The sequence below is a fragment of the Fusarium oxysporum genome, chromosome III, assembly GCF_013085055.1.
Source record: "Fusarium oxysporum Fo47 chromosome III, complete sequence".
Taxonomy (NCBI): Eukaryota; Fungi; Ascomycota; class Sordariomycetes; order Hypocreales; family Nectriaceae; genus Fusarium; species Fusarium oxysporum.
The window spans coordinates 4,761,882-4,780,081 of record NC_072842.1 but is presented as its reverse complement, the minus strand read 5'-3'; the positions used below and the strand labels follow the sequence as shown (position 1 = coordinate 4,780,081).

The window sequence follows — 18,200 nt, the reverse complement described above, 5'->3', positions numbered from 1 at the left end:
CATCTACATGGACTGATAATAGGCCCCAGGCTGCACCAGCTCAAAGGAAGCATCGCGAAACGTTTTGCTGCCTCAAACTATCTCATAACGTCTCATCTCCTCCTCTTCAGCTCAAAACAGTGTGCACAAGTCACTCTCACCAAGTGTACCTCCCGCTCTCATCTCCTGCTCGCGTTGTTTTTAGCAATACCGCAGAACACTCCTGACAGTCATCATGAATGGCCACTCTCACCCCTCACATGAGCCTGTGATGAGCAAGCAAGATGAGGATCTGATGCAACTCACGTTGCAACTTAGAAACAAGAAAGAAGCTGAGAAGTATGCCAAGTATCACGGCGACAAACTCATTGGAGTATGTATCACTGCCGACATTGTATCATATTTGCTGACATCTATAGAACCCTATTGTTCCCAAGGTTGGCTTATGGGAAGATGTCAAATCTGTGTTCTCCAAGTCCAGTAATTGGCCCGCCTTGAAGAGAACGGCAGATGGCATTATCAAAGGCACTGGGCTTGATGTAAGTTGACCTGGTATTTTCACGAGCCTCCCTTCTGACGATGCGTAGGGACAGAGTCTTGCGACGATCGCTGGCAGTCTTTCTGACTACAGTGTCCAACGCCAGAAGCTGATCAATGACCAAGTCAAGGACAAGTACGACAAGATGCTGCACCGTGAGTTTACACAACCTAGGAGAGACTGATGACAGATGCTAATTTCTGCAGCGCCTTTGACGTACCTTGGCGATGCTTTCCAGTATAGAACTGCTGATGGCAAGTTCAACAGCGCCATGAATCCCCATCTCGGCCAAGCTGGTGCCCCATACGCCAAGACCGTCCCGTCAAAGACAGCACCATTAGGAGCTCTCCCTGATCCTTCTGATCTCTTTGACAAGCTCATGGCACGAGAAGAAGGTGGCCGAGAGAGTCAATCCGGACTCTCCGCGATGCTCATCTACCACGCAACCATCATTATCCATGACATTTTCAGAACTAACGACAACGACAAGAATATCTCTGATAGCTCGTCTTACCTCGACCTATCGCCTCTCTATGGATACACCAACGAGATGCAGCGCAAGGTTCGAGATGATAAGTACAAGCTTGGTCTACTGAAGCCTGATACTTTTGCTGAAGACCGTCTACTTCGGCAGCCACCTGGTGTCTGCATCATGCTAGTTATGTACAACCGTTATCATAACTATGCTGCAAGACAACTTCTTCGTATCAACGAAAATGGCCGCTTCAGAGTACCCGTCATGTATGAGAAGACAAAGATTGTCTCTCTGATCATGGAGCATCTTCCTGAGAAGGACCAATACGGTCAGAAGCTTCCGTTGGATGAGAAAGTTCAGAATATGTGCAAGCAATACGAAGATCTCTGGCGACAAGTCCGCGCAGCGAGGCCTGGCGATGCACCATACGCTCCCCCGAAGACACCCAATGAGACTGATAAGGAGAAGAAGACTCGAGAGAAAGCTGAACAGGCTCGGCACGACGCTCTGGAAGAGATTGAGAAGTTTAACAAGTCTAAGCTGAACCAAGACTTGGAAGACCTGGCCAACGATCTCAAGCTTCTTCTCAAGAAGAAGACGTTGAAGCTCAAGGATCACGATCATCAAGCCGCCAAGGACTTTGAAGCTGCATGCGACGAGTTCAAAGATGCCTGGGAAGCAGCCTGGAACAAGCAAGACGATGACCTCTTCAACACGGCTCGACTCATCACCTGCGGCATGTACATCCAGATCTCAGTCCACGACTACTTAAGAGCGCTTATGGGCTTCCATCAGTTCGACACCAACTTCACGCTTGATCCACGCGCCGACTTTGATCAGAAGAAGACGAGCCGTGGTATTGGCAACCAAGTCACGGTCGAGTTCAACCTTCTCTACCGCTTCCACTGTGCCATCTCTCGTAAGGATGAGGCATACACTGAGGACTTTATGAAGAAGGTGTTGCATTTCAGGGACCCGAGCAATACTTCTCTTCCCGAGTTTCTGGGTACTATGGCTGCTGTTAAGCAGAAGGCTGCAGAGGATCATAAGTATGGTAAGAGGGAGCCTGAGCCATGGGAGGTCACCTTTGGTATCCCAGATGACGACACAGCACCTGCAAATGGAGCTGGATCGTCTGGCAATACGTCGGACAGTGGTATTGCTTTTAACGGTGCTGCTTCCAACATCGAACCACAGAAGGTCACCAAGTCCAAGCACTTTACTCGCAACGCCATCACCAACCTCTTCGATGACAACCAGATGCTCGAGGAGCTTACTTCAGCTATGGATGACCCCATCTCAAACTTTGGACCCCGCAACGTTCCCAAGTGCCTCAAGCCCGTTGAGATCATGGGCATTCTTCAAGCTCGTCGATGGGAGTGCGGAACTTTGAATGACTTCAGAGACTTCTTTGGCCTGCCCAGACACCAGTCGTTTGAGAGTGTCACCAAGAACGTTGAGATCCAAAATGCACTTCGAGATCTTTATGAGCACCCTGACAAGATCGAGCTCTATCCCGGTATCTTCTGCGAGTCTGATGAGTACATGGGCCTGGACCCAGGTCCCAGTGAGTCAAGCTCCGCTCTTTGGTCTGCCATCTTCTCCGATGCCATCACGCTTGTTCGATCTGATCGGTTCTACACTGTTGATTGGAACACCAACTCTTTGACCTCTTGGGGCATGAAAGAGGTCACTCCCAACAACGAGGTTTGTAAGAGCTCAGTCTTCCATCGCCTACTTCAACGTGCTTTCCCAGGATGGTTCCCCTCCAACACAATCCGCTTCTTCCATCCTTTCTACACGGCCAAGCAGAATGCCATCTATGCCGAGGCTCAAGGCTATGGTGATTGGTTCAAGGAGACAGTTGATCACCCAAAGGTCGCTGTTGCTGCCCCGGTACAGAAGCCCGAGAAGCCGTGGTATCTCAGTAAGTACGATGACATCAAGATCATACTGCAAGGCGAGAAGGCCAAGAACTTCACCAACCCTGCGTATTACTACGAGGCAAACCTGCCTCAAGTAGTCAGAGACGTATTGAACCCGATACCCGCGAAGGATCCACCTACCTACTCTTCCGTGATTGATGATTATGTCAAGGACGTGGACGCAGACTTGAAGAAGTACCTTGATCAAGAGATGAGAGAGATTGTCAAGAGAGAGTCGGTCTCTATGACCAACTCGACATTCCAGATCGATGCTACTCGAGAGTGAGTTTATTTCTACCCTTTGACTCCCAGACCCCGCTGACCAACTCATAGCTTTGCCATACCCGTTGTCACTCGATACGTCGCCGATTTCCTCGGCTTTGGCAACAAGCTATTCAAGACTCCAACCGATGCCAAGGACACGTACAGCGAGAATGAGATTTATCGGCACATCACAAACTGCCAGATCTTCCTCTCGTACAACGCTGACGAGACCAAGTGGTTGCAGCGCCGTGAAGCCTTCAAGGCTTCCATGAAGAAGCTCATCGAACTGACCCAGAGAGGAACTATCTGGGAAGCTGGACAGTGGGACATCACCAGGGCGTTGTTTGGTAAGAAAGAGACTAATGCTATGCATGATCTTGGAGTCTTTGTCGCGAAACAGGTCCTTGCTTATGAGAAGGACCAGAGTAAAGCGGCTGCTATTCTTCTGCTCATTTGTCTCGACTTTGCTTATAATGCAGTCGTTTCGGTAAGTTCATTCAGTGCTCGGTTTAATAGATATGCTAACGAGCAATAGTTCACTGCTACCTTGGACGGGTACATGAGGGACCTTTATGCAGCGGCTGATGGTCGTCCGCATCTCATGCTCCTGCGCAATGACATCGGTCCACAATGGATACAAGTCCAGAAGTGTGTCTTCAATGATAAGCCAGACGCGGATGAGCAGCTGGAGAAGATGGTACAGACAATGGCTCGAATCACCGTTCGACAGCCCATTATTCGCAAGGCTGTCGAAGAAGGCAAGTATACTTTTGCTGGTGTGAACAAAGGAAAGCAAGTTACTATCAAGGAAGGTCAAGCTGTTATCCTCGATCTTGTAAGTTCATACCACCAGATGTCTGTCCAAACTTCATACTAACTGTGTTCTGCAGGCCAAGGCGGGTGAGGAGCCTGGAGTCAAGGGCAACGCAGAGAAGCAACAGGTCTTAATGTCCCAGCTCAGCATCGCCGACAAATTTGGCGTCTTTGCACCTCGACGTGTTGCCACGATCTCTCTAACCTCAATGATCAAGTTCGTCGCTCAGATGAAGAACCCTCGTCGTGGTCACGATGCGCAGGGCAAGCTCAAGAAGATCAATCTTGACTCTACACCCGAGGGCTACGCAAACTACATGGCACCTGGACGAGTTAGCTGGATTGAGCAGCAAGTCAAGAAGCTGGACGACCATAAAGAGGCAGACGAGATCTTCACTGATGACATCCTTCGGCCCCAGACTGATACGTATCTCACCCCAACTTGGGATGAGTTTGTTCCCTTCCCCATGACGTGGAAGATTCGCTTCGACGGCTTCGGCGAATCGGATTACAAGGTTGGCACCAATGACTACGGTAGAGTCAAAACAACTCCTACGCTTCCTGATTTCTGTCCTCCGTGGTATCAGCCTCAAGGTCCGAGCACAGAGGGAGGTGCTTTTGCTTCTACCGTCTGCATTTGTGCTGATGAAGGAGCTGGAAAGGGGGAGGTTGATGAGAAGGGTGAGAAGGTTCACAAGAAGGGTTGTCCTTGCGTTGGAGGCTCGAAGAAGAAGTCTAAGCTGAAGACGGCTCAGCTATCGACTGGATGTGGATTGAGTGATAACTGTGTTCACAAGTAGTGGTCCTGTGAGTTTCTAATAATAATCGGTCTCTTGTGTAGCGGTGTGTCACTGTGCTTCACCTTTGGCCATTGTCGTTGAGGGATGTCAGATTGTCTAGACTGCATGACCCCTCTGCTCGCCTTGGAGTTCCTGCTTAAGGTCAACGCAAATACCTGCTGAAATTCGCCAAAACTTTACCTCTGTTACCACGAAGATGTCTAAGCCACTTCATCAATTGGAAGAATTTTACGAGACAGCCTATCGCAAGTTCTGTGTTGGATTTGACCGAGCCACGATATTCGGTAGCCATATACCGAAGTCGGCGTTTATCTTAATCCATGTGATATAATTGCCAATATTTCACTTTTCCCTATTGAGATGCGCAGCCATCTTCGGCATTTGCCCTTATTTATACGACATGTGGGATGGGCTGTGCATTATCTATTCGTTACGACAAGTGGGATGACATGACTCAAGCCGAGGTCGCTGACAGCTTGGCAGGGGAAAATCATACTATGGACTCGGCTGGACGCATAATGGATGGGGCTTAGTGGACAAGCCGGGTTAGCTTTTGCTGTTTGCTAATTCAGCTACATTGTTAATTCATTCTGTAATGCTTGATTGCGTCCAGTATTATGTGCAAGATGCCTCGACCCTATGCTGAAAATGAACGAATAAAACTGTGCACATACCGCTGAAGCTTTCGTTTCCACAATCAAATTTTATCATACAAATCTTCTCGACTTGAATAAATATTAGAGCAAGAGTGAGCTTGAATCACATTCAATACATAGGATATTTCCTTGTTGATCTATCCCTCAGTCCATATCTCTTGTACAGGTTAGATGAGCTTTGGTGGGCTGCCAAGATAAGTAACAACCCATTTTCGGGTTTACCGCTAAGCGAGAGCGCCTACAACTACTTAATCCGTCCTAGCTCTTCCGCGCAAACAACGCCAAGAACCATGGGAGATCTGCACGAAGCTAGGATGATCCTCGTGAATCTCCTCTTTCTGAAGGGAAACCTCGGATATGACACAAAGCCGGCCAGGATTAAGCATAAGAGGCTCACGAGATAGAAGGCGGGGAGCACATTAGAGTTCACAGCCGGACAAGCCTTTAGTAATTGATGAAGCAGACCGACCAATGCTATCGCAAGACGTGGGGGGCAGTTTATACGATTGACCGTGTCGGAAGCTTCTGTGGTTATTCCAGGGCCTCTAACTTCCTGATGTAGTAGCACTACCCCATAGTTCCCGAACTCTAAATGACACATCGGTGGTAATAGCGGGGATAGATAACGGCAATTACACTGAGGAGAGTTTGTATGGGAATAAACAGTTGCCAGAGTATAAATAAGAGCAGCCACTCGCGATGAAAATAACTTTATCACAAACTTTAGCAACCCTGATAGTTTCGATCGAGTTTCGACAATCACACCGTCACTATGTTACCAAAGTTTATCACAAACATCCTTGTTTCAGGCGCTCTCGTTGCTGCCGCCACTCAAGAGCCCCTTCAGCCTAACCAGTGCGACGTTACCTGCCAGCTTGCATACCGCAAGGCTCTCGCTCTTGAGTCCAGCCGCTGGGTCAACCAAAACGTTTCCACAGACGACTTCTACTCCAACCCGTCTAATCTTTCCGACTACTCTGCTGGTGATCTTGTGAAATGGGAAAATGTTCCCGCTGATCAAGCCTCCAAGAGGTGGACCCTTCCCGGCGGAGTATCCATGTCTCGATTCTTCTATATCACCGAGGACATTGATGGAAAGCCCATTCCAGCCACTGGGTTTGTTTTGACACCTTACTCGAACCCACTCGGTAACGACAAGCCTTTCCGTACACTTGTTTGGACTCATGGAACTGCTGGTGGTACGCGTCAATGTGCGCCGTCAAATCACCGAGCTCTCTATTATGAGTGGTCAGGTCCTTTTGCCCTTGTCCAGCAAGGCTATGTCGTGATTGCCCCCGACTATGCTGGTCAAGGCAGTGATATTCCTCAGGGTTTTATGTATGAATCTGGTGCACTTCATGCTGGAGATGTCAGCTTTGGACTCCAGGCTGCGCGCAAGGCTCTTGGAAAGCGCATCACCAAGGAATGGGTCGTTATTGGACATAGTGAGGGTGGCATGACTGCATGGAGGACTGACGAGCGAGAGGCCAAGCCCGGCAAAGCCACGGGCGGCTTCCTCGGCGCTGTCGCAATTGCTCCAGCTCTCCAACCCATCAAGCTCATCCCCGAATCCTTCCGCCGGGCAAAGGATGGCCCAGCTGGCGATGTTGTCTCTATCTTCCTCCTCCAGTCTATCTCACGCCTCTTCCCCTCCATCAAGGTCGAAGACTACGTCACCGACATTGTCCTCAGCCGCATCGCCCTCGCAGACCAGGGCTGTATTATCACAGGAGGTACACTCTATGGTAGCCTCACTGTGAAACAACTGTACAAGAACACCAGCTGGATCGAGCATCCCGACTTCGTTGACTGGCAGAAGCGTTACAACGGCGCTGGAGAACACCCCCTCGCGGCTCCCATGCTTGTCATTCAGGGGGACGATGACATTCTGACGTACGCTGAATATGCCGAAGAGGATTTCAATGCCACTTGCAAGAAGTACCCTGAGTCGACTGCTGAGTATAGGCTTTACCACAAGACAGATCATGGTCTTGCTCTTTCGGTTTCTATGGCTGACTTTTTCCCGTGGATTGAGGACCGTTTCAACAAGGTCAAGCTGAACAAGGGTTGTAAGAAGACTGTTATTAAGCCGGTTACTGATAACTTTGGGCTTACCAGCCAGGACTGGCAGGTAGCGCTGTGAAACCGAAGACATTGGTGTAGTGAGATTTGACTCGAGTCGTAGAGGCCCTGGAGGGGTAGTGTCCTTTTATTTTATACCTATTTATGCAGCCTTGTTTATTATATACAGACGGCCCTTGACGAATAATTACCTGCATCTTCACTTGTTGCTGAATCAGTGCCAAGAACTGTTTTTCAACCAAGAGGTCTTGTAGTAGAAAGCTATGTATCAGCTTCGCCTAAAGGCAGCATGCCTTGATATATTCCAAGTTTACACAACGCTGTAAAAGGTGAGATATGATTTCAAAATATTATTTGCCGATTAATTCAACATGATACCATTCGGCCAATAACATTCTCAACGAATTGCATCTTGCTAGCTTGTTAGGTGCAAGACGTCGTTGGTGGCTTCGAACTTGTGAGGGCGGGGTAGTTGAGGCTTGAGGCTGTATGTAGTTCAAACATTAAATATCGAAAGAATGGATCCCAGATAGACTCAGATCACAGCTCCTGTGCCATGACTTTGATGTGTATGGATTAATTATATAGTTACAATATGCTTAACGAGGTATGCTAAAGATCGTGACCGAAGAGAAGCCCAATGGTGGGCATGATAAAATGTGTCAGGTTATACACAGTTCAGAGTCCAGCCCCTCCCTTAAAATCTTGTTGTCCTCAGCATTTTCATCACTGGGTCACCGGACTCATGCTATTCTTAACATCGGGGTATTTTGACTCTTCCTTCCACGCAGCCGGTGCTTTGCAAATTCTTATGTCCTTCCCTCTTGCTCTGTACATCACCCTATTTTGACAGTTGTCGCAGATGTGCTCAATGTCGAATGACCACTTTGCCATATATGGAGCGACTGCTCCACAGACTGTGGTCATCAGTAGCGCCACAGCTTGTAGACTTTCATTTGTTAGCTCAGACTCTGTCAAGGTGACGTCTTTCACGTACTGAGTTGTGCTGGAAGGCTTCTTCTTCACTCTTGTTTCGCTTCGGCGTAGACAGAACGGACAATCGATGGCTTCAGGTTGGTCCCCAAGGAGATGTAGAGGCGTTACGGTATTCGATCCCGGGGGAGCAGGTATAACTTCCAAACCAGAAGCATATTCGATATTTGTTTGTGGTGTTGTACTAATCATAGGTAGGTTGTCGCGATTATGGGCGTATTCCACGAGAGCAAGTTCGGGGGCATCGTGTATGACGGCCTGTGGAAGGCAATCGGAATCAGCTCGAGGAGAAGGTGCTACTTCGAGTGTGCTATGGTTGCGAGAGTCGAGATCTGTTTCGGTAAGGGGGGGTAATGTGAATGACTCGGTCGATCGAGAGGTTATTGGTGTCATGGCCATTGGGGACACAGAGACATTGAAGGCAACGGGGCTGGAGGTTGTTGTCATAGGCGACACAAACCCATCTGTTGTGAGAGGGTCTGTTGTAGTTGCCTCTGAGTAACTTGGTGGTGGTAGAGGACTGTTCATGTTAATCGAGGACATGTAGAAGGCAAATATGCTTCTTACCCTGCCGGGACATGGTACAGTTGCCGGTCTTTGGAGTCCATTATGAGAGAAAGAAATATGAGACAAGTGACAAAACTTGGCAGCATTCCACTAGGAAGAGCAGGAGACAAGATATTTAACTAGCTCAATGCAGCCTCGAGTAACCCGGCCCCTTAGGCTGATGTGTTCGGATTCGACGGAGCTTCTCATCAAGCGATCCTCCAACTAGCAATCGTGTCGAGGCCCTACGAGGCTAAGTTTAGATTAAAGTGAAACTTTATGGCAATTCGGCCACGCGTAGCGTGCGCAATGGTCAACACTAGAGCCGTAATGCAATTTGAAATCATGCCGCAGATGCCACTAACCGGCACAACCCGGTACCGAAACCGAAACCGAGAGCGGCACCGAAACCCCTGAACCAATCAAATCATGGCTGCTTCATGAGATAAAGACGATCAAAAAGTCCCAGGCTGGGCCTTGAGCCTGGGGTTGTCTTTGCTGACATTTTTTGAGATTCCAACAAGCTTATTTGGTTGGATCGGGTTAAAAATAGTGCCGGTAGGGCTGGTTTTCCGGGTAGCACTACGTCTCTAAGCCTCAGAGCTCGGTTTCTCTTTTGCACTTTGCAGGTTTTCGAATACGTGTATGGGCTTTTTCAGTAACTGCCGCGTAATTAATAGAGTTGAGACTTGTTGATTCAGAATGTTTTGGTTCAATTGCGAATGTTATAAATGTTGGTCTTGCCAACAATGTCCAGCTTTATCATCATCTCAAGCCTCAACATCCTCATTCCATTGTAATCACACTACTGCCTCTTTTTCTTCACTACTTTTACGAAATCTATCAAAATGACGCCTGTATTTCTCAAGAAGATGGAGCCTTTCTTCACCCTCCGCAATAAGCTTCCCCTGCAGATTGTTTTAGTCACCTTGATCATTACCGTCATCACCCTCTCCGGTGTGCGACTCATCTTGCCCAATCGGCCCCCAGGTCGCTCCACCACTATGGGTCTCGGCATGGTAAGCTTATTTTCCGACACACGATCTCTCAGATCTAACATGTTTATTTTCAGGGTGCCAAGTCCCTCATTATCCTGACCTACGAGATCCTCACCGAGCACTCTATCCGCTTCCATCGCTGGAGCAGCCTCAAGGCTTACTTCATCCTCAATGCTATGGAGGTTGTCTTCTGGGCAGCTGTTGCTTTCATGATGATCCGGGGTAACTCTCAGCTTTGTGTCGGAACAAGCTGCGCACTGGGTTGGGTAGTCTTTGTGTTGGCTGGTTTCTTGAGGTATGTCCTTCTCAGCACCCATGACTGATTGTGACTAACGAATCAGCCCGATATACAAGTACCTTGCTGTGGTTACCTACTTGGACTGGCGGTTCTACAAGAAGAATGGCTTTCCCCGCGGTACAAGGACAAAGAATACGGATGAATCACTCAGCACTCTCCGCTCAGACGACACCGCTTATCGCCACTGAGAAGCGATACGAAGGCTGTGATAAGGTTGAGAGGTTAAAAGAGGCACGAAGGCAGGCTGCGTCACAATATTTTGAAGGAGTTACTCGGGCTTGAACTTGGATGGAGTTATTGTTGAATTACCCATGCATTCGTTTAGTTTTTGTATTCCAGTTATTTTTCCGTTTGTTTTTGCATGTAGATGGTCTATCTCTCTTTAGAATCAATGCACTTGAGCATTTCTCTCACATTCAACAGCTGCCAAACACCATTGCAGCATTGACGACCATCGTGGTTCCATTTCATTCCGTATGTCTTGTAGGACCGGCTTCCCCCAATTCCTCATAAACCATTGAGATTTTCCAACTCGATCCAAGATGACACAATAGTGCGCGAGTACACAAAGCGCAACAGGGTGCCGCTGTCTGATGAGGTCCAGAAATCCCGAGCTTACAGACAAACACCAAGTCATGGCAATTCGCTCGTCGGGCGTAGCCGTTGCCCCGATGTGATTCTCTATCCAGGTGATTGCTGATGCGATTGATTCTTGACATATCGCAGTTGCCACATCTTCGAAGCCATCGGGTATTACAATTTGCCGAAGCTGTGTGAGCGTGGCGTCAAGAAGAGGCGTCGAGCCAGATTGGCTTCCTTTGACGAAGAGATGCCCAATTCTGCTCTCCTTGAGCAGTGGCTCGTATCTGTTGAGGATGTCGCTCATGCCCCGAATAAGCACAAAAACATCGAGAAGATCGTCAATGCGAGGCTGTTGACCAGCATTGTGAGCGCCGAGACCAGCGAATGCCCCGATGCCCAGCAGTGAAGATGACAAAAAGATCTCCACGCAGCTCTCCTCAGTGATGCACGCGACAGCTGACCGGAGACCAGCGATAGCCTTGTTTTGATGTTGTGAGGCACAAATAGCGTAGTCTGGTCGATCTGGGTGCAGGGAGGCCATATGGAATGCAGATACAGACAACACTTGGTGGAGAAGATAAACATGGCTCAGGGATAGCTTGGGCAACTCAATCTGCCATATTTGCCGAAGTTCATCTGCTCGCGGCAGGGTAAGGTAAGTAGATGTCGAATACTGGTGCATCAGCTCAAGGTCCGTGAGCCATGTGCTCTGCTCTATTGACTCTTGACCTGTAACGAACTTGGCTAGGTACGGCAATGGATCCGGGCTCGCGATTGACGAGTCGGCATTTGAGCTTTTCTGACGATCATCTCTTTGGGTATCGACCTGTGTAATCAAGTCAGGGTCTGTTATATCCACATTGGTACAACCTACGGACTTTATCGGCTGAACGCCCTCGTCGTACTTCCGAAGGTTCCTGGTAGACACACGATAAGCCGTGTCTCTCGCACGCGGCGCAAGGCTGCTTCTCATCACACTGGCTAATTAGTCAGACAGTTTCGACGCGTGTTGGGGTGTCCGGGCTCACCTTGACGCGTCTTTGTTTACAACGCATGCAACCCCTTCGAGACTTTTTGTACCCCAAGCGCGGGGGCATTGTTATAGCTTTCTCGACCGTTCTTTGCTGAATGGTTTCGCTATCGCTTTCGCGATGGGCTTCGGGCGGTACACGATTAATAGGGTTGCATGAAATGGACAAATTGAGGTTGGTCAGTGGAGATTAATTATGCCGAATTGTGAACGCTGCTTATGTAAAGCGTCGCTCAAGGTTTACGCTACATTCAGATCTGGTAAGGTGTTTTATTTATTATCGTCTAAGAGAAATAGATTAGGGTAGCCAAGTGTAAAAGAACTCTAAATCTAAGCAAGGAAAAGATTGTCTAGAACCATTTACTAGTAAATGCCTGTAAAATCTAATTGCTCCATTTGCCATCGGTCTAAAAAGTCAAATCCAATAAAATCCCCATACAAGAATGACTGATCATCCTGGGGTAAAGTCATATCCGCTTGAGGTGGTTGCAAGATATGCCCGTCACTTAGAGTCTGGTCTTGGGAGATGGCCTGCATCGTGTTGATTTGCTCAGTATCGCTCGACGACATTGGATAGAGCTTGTTTTTGGACAGTACAATCTCAAATGCAGGCAAAGCTCTCTTGATGGCAGGGGTATCTCGTATCTGGTCAAGTGCAAGCATGGTGTGCTGAACCGATATCCGAGCCATTGAGCGAATGAGGCTTGACTCTGCGGCGTCAAGAGCAGACTCTATGTGAAGCGCCAAGAGGGCAGTGATGGTGGTGATGCTGAGAAAGGAAAAAGGTCAGAAAGCTCGAGGATCTGTGCATCCGAGGGAGTGCTTACAAAGTAGTTGGCAACTTTTGAATCGTGTTGTTGATCATGACGCGTTTAACGATGGTATCAAGCTCAAAGATTGCCGATCTGAACCGTTGCTGTGCCCACTCGCGCAACCCGTCATCACTCATTTGCCATCTTCCACGACGCAGCAAACGACACATGATGCACTCAAAGCGATAACTGGTGGTCAGAGCTTCGAGATGATAAATCTCACCATCTGCAAAAGAAGCCATGAGCTGCATCCTATCAGGAAGTGATGTTCGCCAGGCATCAAGCGGCAGTATTCGTTTGTGAATTTCCTCTGCTGATGGAGTTGAACTCGTGACGACAGACATGACATTCCCAACTGAGACTGATGTCAATTGCGTTGTTGTTTTTGAAGAGGGCTGAGACTTACAGATCTGGGCTAACTCGCATTGAGCTATGAGGGACACCTTTTGGGCCTGGGAGATTGGCGATAAGATACCGGACCATTGCTCAATGTCTTCAGTCTCCCAATCAGCTTCTGTCAGTGGTCTGATTGGAGGTGCATTTGCAAGCAGGCGCATGTTCTGCGTGTTGATGAAGAAATGGAAGATGTCCCTATTCTGTGACACGTTAGTCAGACATTGGAACCATAACTGCCTCTAAAACTCACATGAAGAACCCACCAGATCCTTCGGTACAACTTTTGCGATCCATCATCACGAAGACAGCTGATAAATGTGAGTAATCTCTGTGTCTGGGGACCGTGAAATGATCGCAACTTACGCATTTTGTACACCCATTTTTGAAGCACGCCGGACTGAGTTATGAAACCAATACTGAAAGTCTCTGTCAGACGGATGATCCAGGATGATGGCGCCAAGAATCATGGATCCTTGCAACATGGAAAGCGGATCCCCTTGACAATGAAAGTCATGGAAAAGTTTGGCCTTTGAGAAGAAGGATGCCTGTGCGGTTGAACGATCTGGATAGCCGCAGCCAAGAAGGACGTCATGAGTGACATAGAGACTTGCAGCTGCTGCTACAGCATGAAGCAAAAAAAGACAACAGGTCCCTGAACGATAACTCTGAATAAAGTGTGTTCTGTTGAGGATGGGTGCGAAAGGGTGCACATAGTCGAAGTATGCTTTGACTATGTTGTCCCTGTAATAACATTAGCTCGTCTCATTTGCAGTGGTGAGATGGGCTTACATAAAGCGGGGAGGAGGAAGCTCGAATACTTTCTTCTTAGCAAGATACTCGTTGTCGACGTCGTCAAGCTGAGGCGGTGGGTTCCAGTGATGTATTTGACTGTTGAAGCTGTCATCTGGTTCATCATTTGACTGATGATCACTTGCATCTGTCTGAGCCGCTGAGGTGTCATTGACTGTATCTTGGAGAATGTTGAGGTAAAGCAGATCAGCCTGGGCCTGACCCGGCGGACGACGATCCCTCGAGTGGGGAGTGTCGTTCCGTAAAGAACTGCCAGTATGGCTTGCATGGATAGACTCTTCTACAGGATCAGAATGAGAACTATCCGTCGTCTGTCTTGATACATTTGTTGGAAGCTGTTGCTGTCGAGGCTATGGATGTTTACCACTATCAGCTTGGTGCAGGCCACATGGCGGTGAACTACAGAGGGTGTATCACTGAAATGGTACGAGTGAGGCGATGAGACAGTGACTAACCGATAAAACGGAACCATTGGTATCTGGTATATTTTTCCGCGACCTAGGCGCTTCGGCATTACGCACTTTTCTAAAATACGCATCAGTAACCAAACCTCAACACGAAACTTCACTCATCAATGTTTTAAGAACTCACACAGTCCGACGTTTCCGTGCCGACAAAACACAGTCATCCGGGCATTCTCTACTAACACAGCTGCCGCAGGGAAGCCCAACGACAGCAGCATTGCACTTGATCTTGCGCGTTCTACACGGCACGCAGGCCTTGCTAATCTTGGGCGTAGACGAGGCCCGAGACGGTAGAGGCATTGGGGAATCAGATAAACGAAAATAAATGCGGTGGATATTTTCTTGTCGTGTAAGACGCCGAGATGAATGGCGGTGCGGGGTTTGCCTGATGTTGAACAAGTGTGAAATGCCGCGGGGTTTTGGCGGTGATATAAAAGGACATGAATATATTGCCGTGATCCACTTATAATTACGACAGTGGCGCATGCAGTAATAACGTGCTGTTCCGGAGCACGCCGACTGGGCTGCGGAAAATAAACTGGTTCCAGCTTCTGCTTTCTAAGCCATGATTATAACCCCGCCCCAAAACACCGCGGACAATTCGAATATTGCACGCTGGGCCTGTCGCCCCCCTAACCAACAATGGAAAAGGAAAAGTCAATAGTCGCTCCTTTAAGAGATGGGTGTCACGATGCCATGATCGTACGTCTGTGAGATTGTGTCAGAAACATCACAAACGAATCCCATTCACAATGGCTATCGATCCTCAACCCAGTTCTCCCTCGCTGTCCTCCGAGACTATTGCCAACGACACTATCGGCAATGAGAACAATGCGAACGAACCCAGCGTCGAGCCAAAGACACAGGAGAATCAGCATACAGTGCCACCTCGACTTTCTCGAATCTACAGTCAAGCGCACCATATTAGCCAGTCCTTCATCGATCAGAATTACCCAGGAGAGGGTACAACACAGGCTCCGTATCGCATCAACTTCCTCCCCGATGATACCCAAAATGCTCAGCTACTTCCCCGATGGAAGAAGTGGGCATTTGTCCTTCTCCAGTCTCTGGCATGTCTCGCAACTACATTTGCCAGTTCAGCGTATTCGGGCGGTATCAAGCAAGTCATTCGCGCGTTTGGCATCTCCCAAGAAGTCGCTACGCTTGGAATCTCCCTCTACGTCCTGGGTTTCACGTTCGGGCCTTTGATCTGGGCGCCATTGTCGGAGCTTTACGGGCGGAAGAAGGTCTTTTTCTTCACATTCATGGTTGCAACAGCATTCAGCGCTGGGGCTGCCGGAGCAGGATCCATCGCTTCTTTGCTGGTTCTGCGTTTCTTGACTGGATCTATTGGCTCTGCGCCTCTTTCAAATGCGCCAGCGCTCATTGCGGACATGTTTGACAAGTCGGAGCGAGGCTTGGCTATGTGCATGTTCTCGGGAGCCCCTTTCCTGGGACCCGCCATCGGTGCGTCCACATCTCTTGTCTTGAGCCGACAAACAACTAACAGAGCCTAGGTCCTATTGCAGGAGGCTTCCTTGGCGAGGCCGCAGGTTGGCGTTGGCTTCATGGGCTCATGGCTGCCTTCACTGGCGTCACCTGGATTGCCTGCACCGTCTTCATCCCAGAGACATACGCGCCGTACATTCTGCGCAAGCGCGCCCAGCACATGTCCAAGCTCACGGGCAAAGTGTACATCTCCACTCTAGATGCAGACAAGCCACCAAGCTCGGCTGCTCATCAGCTCAAGAACGCTCTCACCAGACCCTGGTTGCTGCTGTTCAAAGAGCCTATCGTCTTCATCACCTCCATCTATATCTCCATCATCTACGGCACCATGTACATGTGCTTCGCTGCGTTTCCCATCGTCTTTCAGAAAGGGCGAGGCTGGAGCCAAGGTATTGGTGGACTTGCCTTCACTGGTATTGTTATTGGTGTTGTTCTCTGCATTATTAGCTTTGCCTTTGAAGATAAGCGCTACGCTCGCGCTGCTCGGAAAAGAGGTGCCCCGATGGAGCCTGAAGACAGACTGCCACCAGCAATCATGGGTTCCCTTCTCATTCCCATCGGTCTCTTTTGGTTCGCTTGGACAACGTTTCCCAGTGTTCACTGGATCGTCCCTATCATCGGTACCGTGTTCTTTGCCTGGGGTCTCGTCCTTGTCTTCATGGCGCTCTTGAACTATCTCATTGACTCCTGTAAGTTCTTCCCCACGCACCATCTGAGCCTCGCTGACCAAGCACAGACGTCATCTTTGCCGCATCCATCATGGCTGCAAACTCTGCACTTCGATCACTCTTTGGTGCCGCCTTTCCTCTGTTCACAAGACAAATGTACGATGGCCTCGGAGTTCAGTGGGCTAGTTCCATCCCAGCTTTCCTCGCCCTAGCCTGTGTCCCCTTTCCCTTCCTCTTCTACAAGTACGGACGCCAGATCCGGATGAAGTGCGAGTACGCCGCAGAGGCTGCCAATGTTCTCCAAAAAATGCGGTCTCTTCACGTCACTGTGACTGAAGATGACGCCATGAACGAGGCTGAGGAGATGTGGAGGGCCAGAACGCACAACAGCCACGCATCAGCCGCTCATAGCCACGGTCATCGTCGATCTCTGAGTTATACTCGCTCTGTTTGATAGATTAGGCTTTTAGTGTACGATGATGAGAGGAGTGAAAAGTAGTCGAGTTGAGTAACTTGGGGGTTGCTACGGAGGTAATCACAGTTTAGACATTTCAAGACACGTCGTTGCTGCCTGTTTTCTTGCTTCTTAGACCTGATAGAAATAAAGTTGATAGAGATCGCTATATTCGTAGTAATAATTATATTCATTTATCCTTTCCCATACACAATGAAGCCACAAGTGTATTCACGACACTTAGACGTGAGATATGTTCATCTACAAGTCCCCTCAGAGACAATAGACGGATGTAACAACTTTACGCCTCTAGTCCGGTTACTTTGCCAAGTTATGTTGAAAGTTTTACTCAACAACACTCGAACTTTGATATCATTCTCCCGTGGCTCTTTTGCCCAAACCGTCAAAGAAATCTATTCATGGCTTCGTCGAGATAGATCATGGTGACTCCCTTTCCCGCGGCCTCCTTGATCAAAAGTGAAGATGCAAGTTCAATCCGTTTAAGGGATCCTATGCTGTTAGCATCACCTCACTCGTTGTCCGACGAGTTACATGGACTCTTTGCTGATAACACAACTCAGAGATACAAAAGTGAAAGTGGATTTCATAAAGCCGAGATTAATGCAACTATTATCACCAGCATGTTCTTATGCCTAGTGTCTTCGAATTCGTTCTTGAGCCTATCGTGTGTCGTTGATTCATAATCGTTCTAGTTCTAGTCCTTATAGCTTTGGATCAGTTTTCATATTGAGATGTGACGATGCTCAGGTCTTCCGGAGACCAGGATCGCGCTTTGCCCCGCCAAATTAGAGCGCGAGGCCAAGCTTTCAGCTGGAAATAGTCATATCGCCGCCGTCTGAGCTCTCACATCGTGAGTCCACACTGGCGGTTTAGTGGAGAGCCACCTCTTTCGGTAATCGATCAGACACACAAGAGAGTTATCGCGAGTCATGAGAAACAGCGGAAGAAGCTACGTAGTGTTTCAATGAGTAATTCGCCGGAGATGTCTAAAATGTCCCGAAACTCTAAATCAGACAACAGGTGACCACGCGTGCATGGTTAGCGCTGTTCTTTCGTGCTATTGATAGTATCACGACCTTCCAGTTCT

At 48.7% G+C, this 18,200-nt stretch overlaps 7 protein-coding genes across 7 annotated transcripts; 4 read left to right on the top strand and 3 right to left on the bottom strand.

The window, feature by feature from the left end:
• Positions 1-78: 78 nt before the first annotated feature.
• On the top strand, positions 79-4,838 carry FOBCDRAFT_179609 (uncharacterized protein). The gene is made up of 7 exons (XM_031177786.3): positions 79-352; positions 399-518; positions 567-672; positions 724-3,199; positions 3,251-3,668; positions 3,717-4,016; positions 4,072-4,838. The coding sequence occupies exons 1-7, from the start codon at positions 215-217 to the stop codon at positions 4,792-4,794; spliced, it is 4,281 nt and encodes a 1,426-aa protein (XP_031048919.2). The 5' UTR covers positions 79-214; the 3' UTR covers positions 4,795-4,838.
• Positions 4,839-6,222: 1,384 nt separating this feature from the next.
• Positions 6,223-7,593, top strand: FOBCDRAFT_130326 (Alpha/Beta hydrolase protein; the record flags this gene model as incomplete). The annotated part of the gene is made up of 1 exon (XM_031177785.2): positions 6,223-7,593. One exon carries the CDS (start codon positions 6,223-6,225, stop codon positions 7,591-7,593), a length of 1,371 nt encoding a protein of 456 aa, XP_031048918.2.
• Positions 7,594-8,258: 665 nt separating this feature from the next.
• On the bottom strand, positions 8,259-9,133 carry FOBCDRAFT_238388 (uncharacterized protein; the record flags this gene model as incomplete). The annotated part of the gene is made up of 3 exons (XM_059610204.1): positions 8,259-8,481; positions 8,530-9,045; positions 9,093-9,133. 3 exons carry the CDS (start codon positions 9,131-9,133, stop codon positions 8,259-8,261), a joined length of 780 nt encoding a protein of 259 aa, XP_059464567.1.
• A 786-nt stretch (positions 9,134-9,919) lies between these two features.
• FOBCDRAFT_259030 (uncharacterized protein) lies at positions 9,920-10,656 on the top strand (the record flags this gene model as incomplete). Its single annotated transcript, XM_031177782.3, has 3 exons — positions 9,920-10,090; positions 10,144-10,364; positions 10,411-10,656. 3 exons carry the CDS (start codon positions 9,920-9,922, stop codon positions 10,553-10,555), a joined length of 537 nt encoding a protein of 178 aa, XP_031048915.2. The 3' UTR covers positions 10,556-10,656.
• Positions 10,657-10,755: 99 nt separating this feature from the next.
• On the bottom strand, positions 10,756-11,922 carry FOBCDRAFT_238386 (uncharacterized protein; the record flags this gene model as incomplete). Its single annotated transcript, XM_059610203.1, has 2 exons — positions 10,756-11,775; positions 11,824-11,922. The coding sequence occupies 2 exons, from the start codon at positions 11,920-11,922 to the stop codon at positions 10,756-10,758; spliced, it is 1,119 nt and encodes a 372-aa protein (XP_059467006.1).
• Positions 11,923-12,342: 420 nt separating this feature from the next.
• On the bottom strand, positions 12,343-14,761 carry FOBCDRAFT_129387 (uncharacterized protein; the record flags this gene model as incomplete). The annotated part of the gene is made up of 8 exons (XM_031177780.3): positions 12,343-12,748; positions 12,807-13,146; positions 13,198-13,387; positions 13,438-13,495; positions 13,551-13,928; positions 13,977-14,347; positions 14,453-14,522; positions 14,589-14,761. The coding sequence occupies 8 exons, from the start codon at positions 14,759-14,761 to the stop codon at positions 12,343-12,345; spliced, it is 1,986 nt and encodes a 661-aa protein (XP_031048913.3).
• Positions 14,762-15,213: 452 nt separating this feature from the next.
• On the top strand, positions 15,214-17,092 carry FOBCDRAFT_271786 (major facilitator superfamily domain-containing protein; the record flags this gene model as incomplete). Its single annotated transcript, XM_031177779.2, has 3 exons — positions 15,214-15,928; positions 15,979-16,659; positions 16,707-17,092. 3 exons carry the CDS (start codon positions 15,214-15,216, stop codon positions 17,090-17,092), a joined length of 1,782 nt encoding a protein of 593 aa, XP_031048912.2.
• Between the last annotated feature and the right edge of the window lie 1,108 nt (positions 17,093-18,200).

Bases quoted from the DNA above. Each gene is read 5' to 3' on its own strand.
- FOBCDRAFT_179609 (XM_031177786.3), top strand. From the start codon at position 215: ATGAATGGCCACTCTCACCCCTCACATGAGCCTGTGATGAGCAAGCAA. The intron at 519-566 runs GTAAGTTGACCT...GACGATGCGTAG, and splicing joins TCAAAGGCACTGGGCTTGAT to GGACAGAGTCTTGCGACGAT. The intron at 3,200-3,250 runs GTGAGTTTATTT...ACCAACTCATAG, and splicing joins CAGATCGATGCTACTCGAGA to CTTTGCCATACCCGTTGTCA.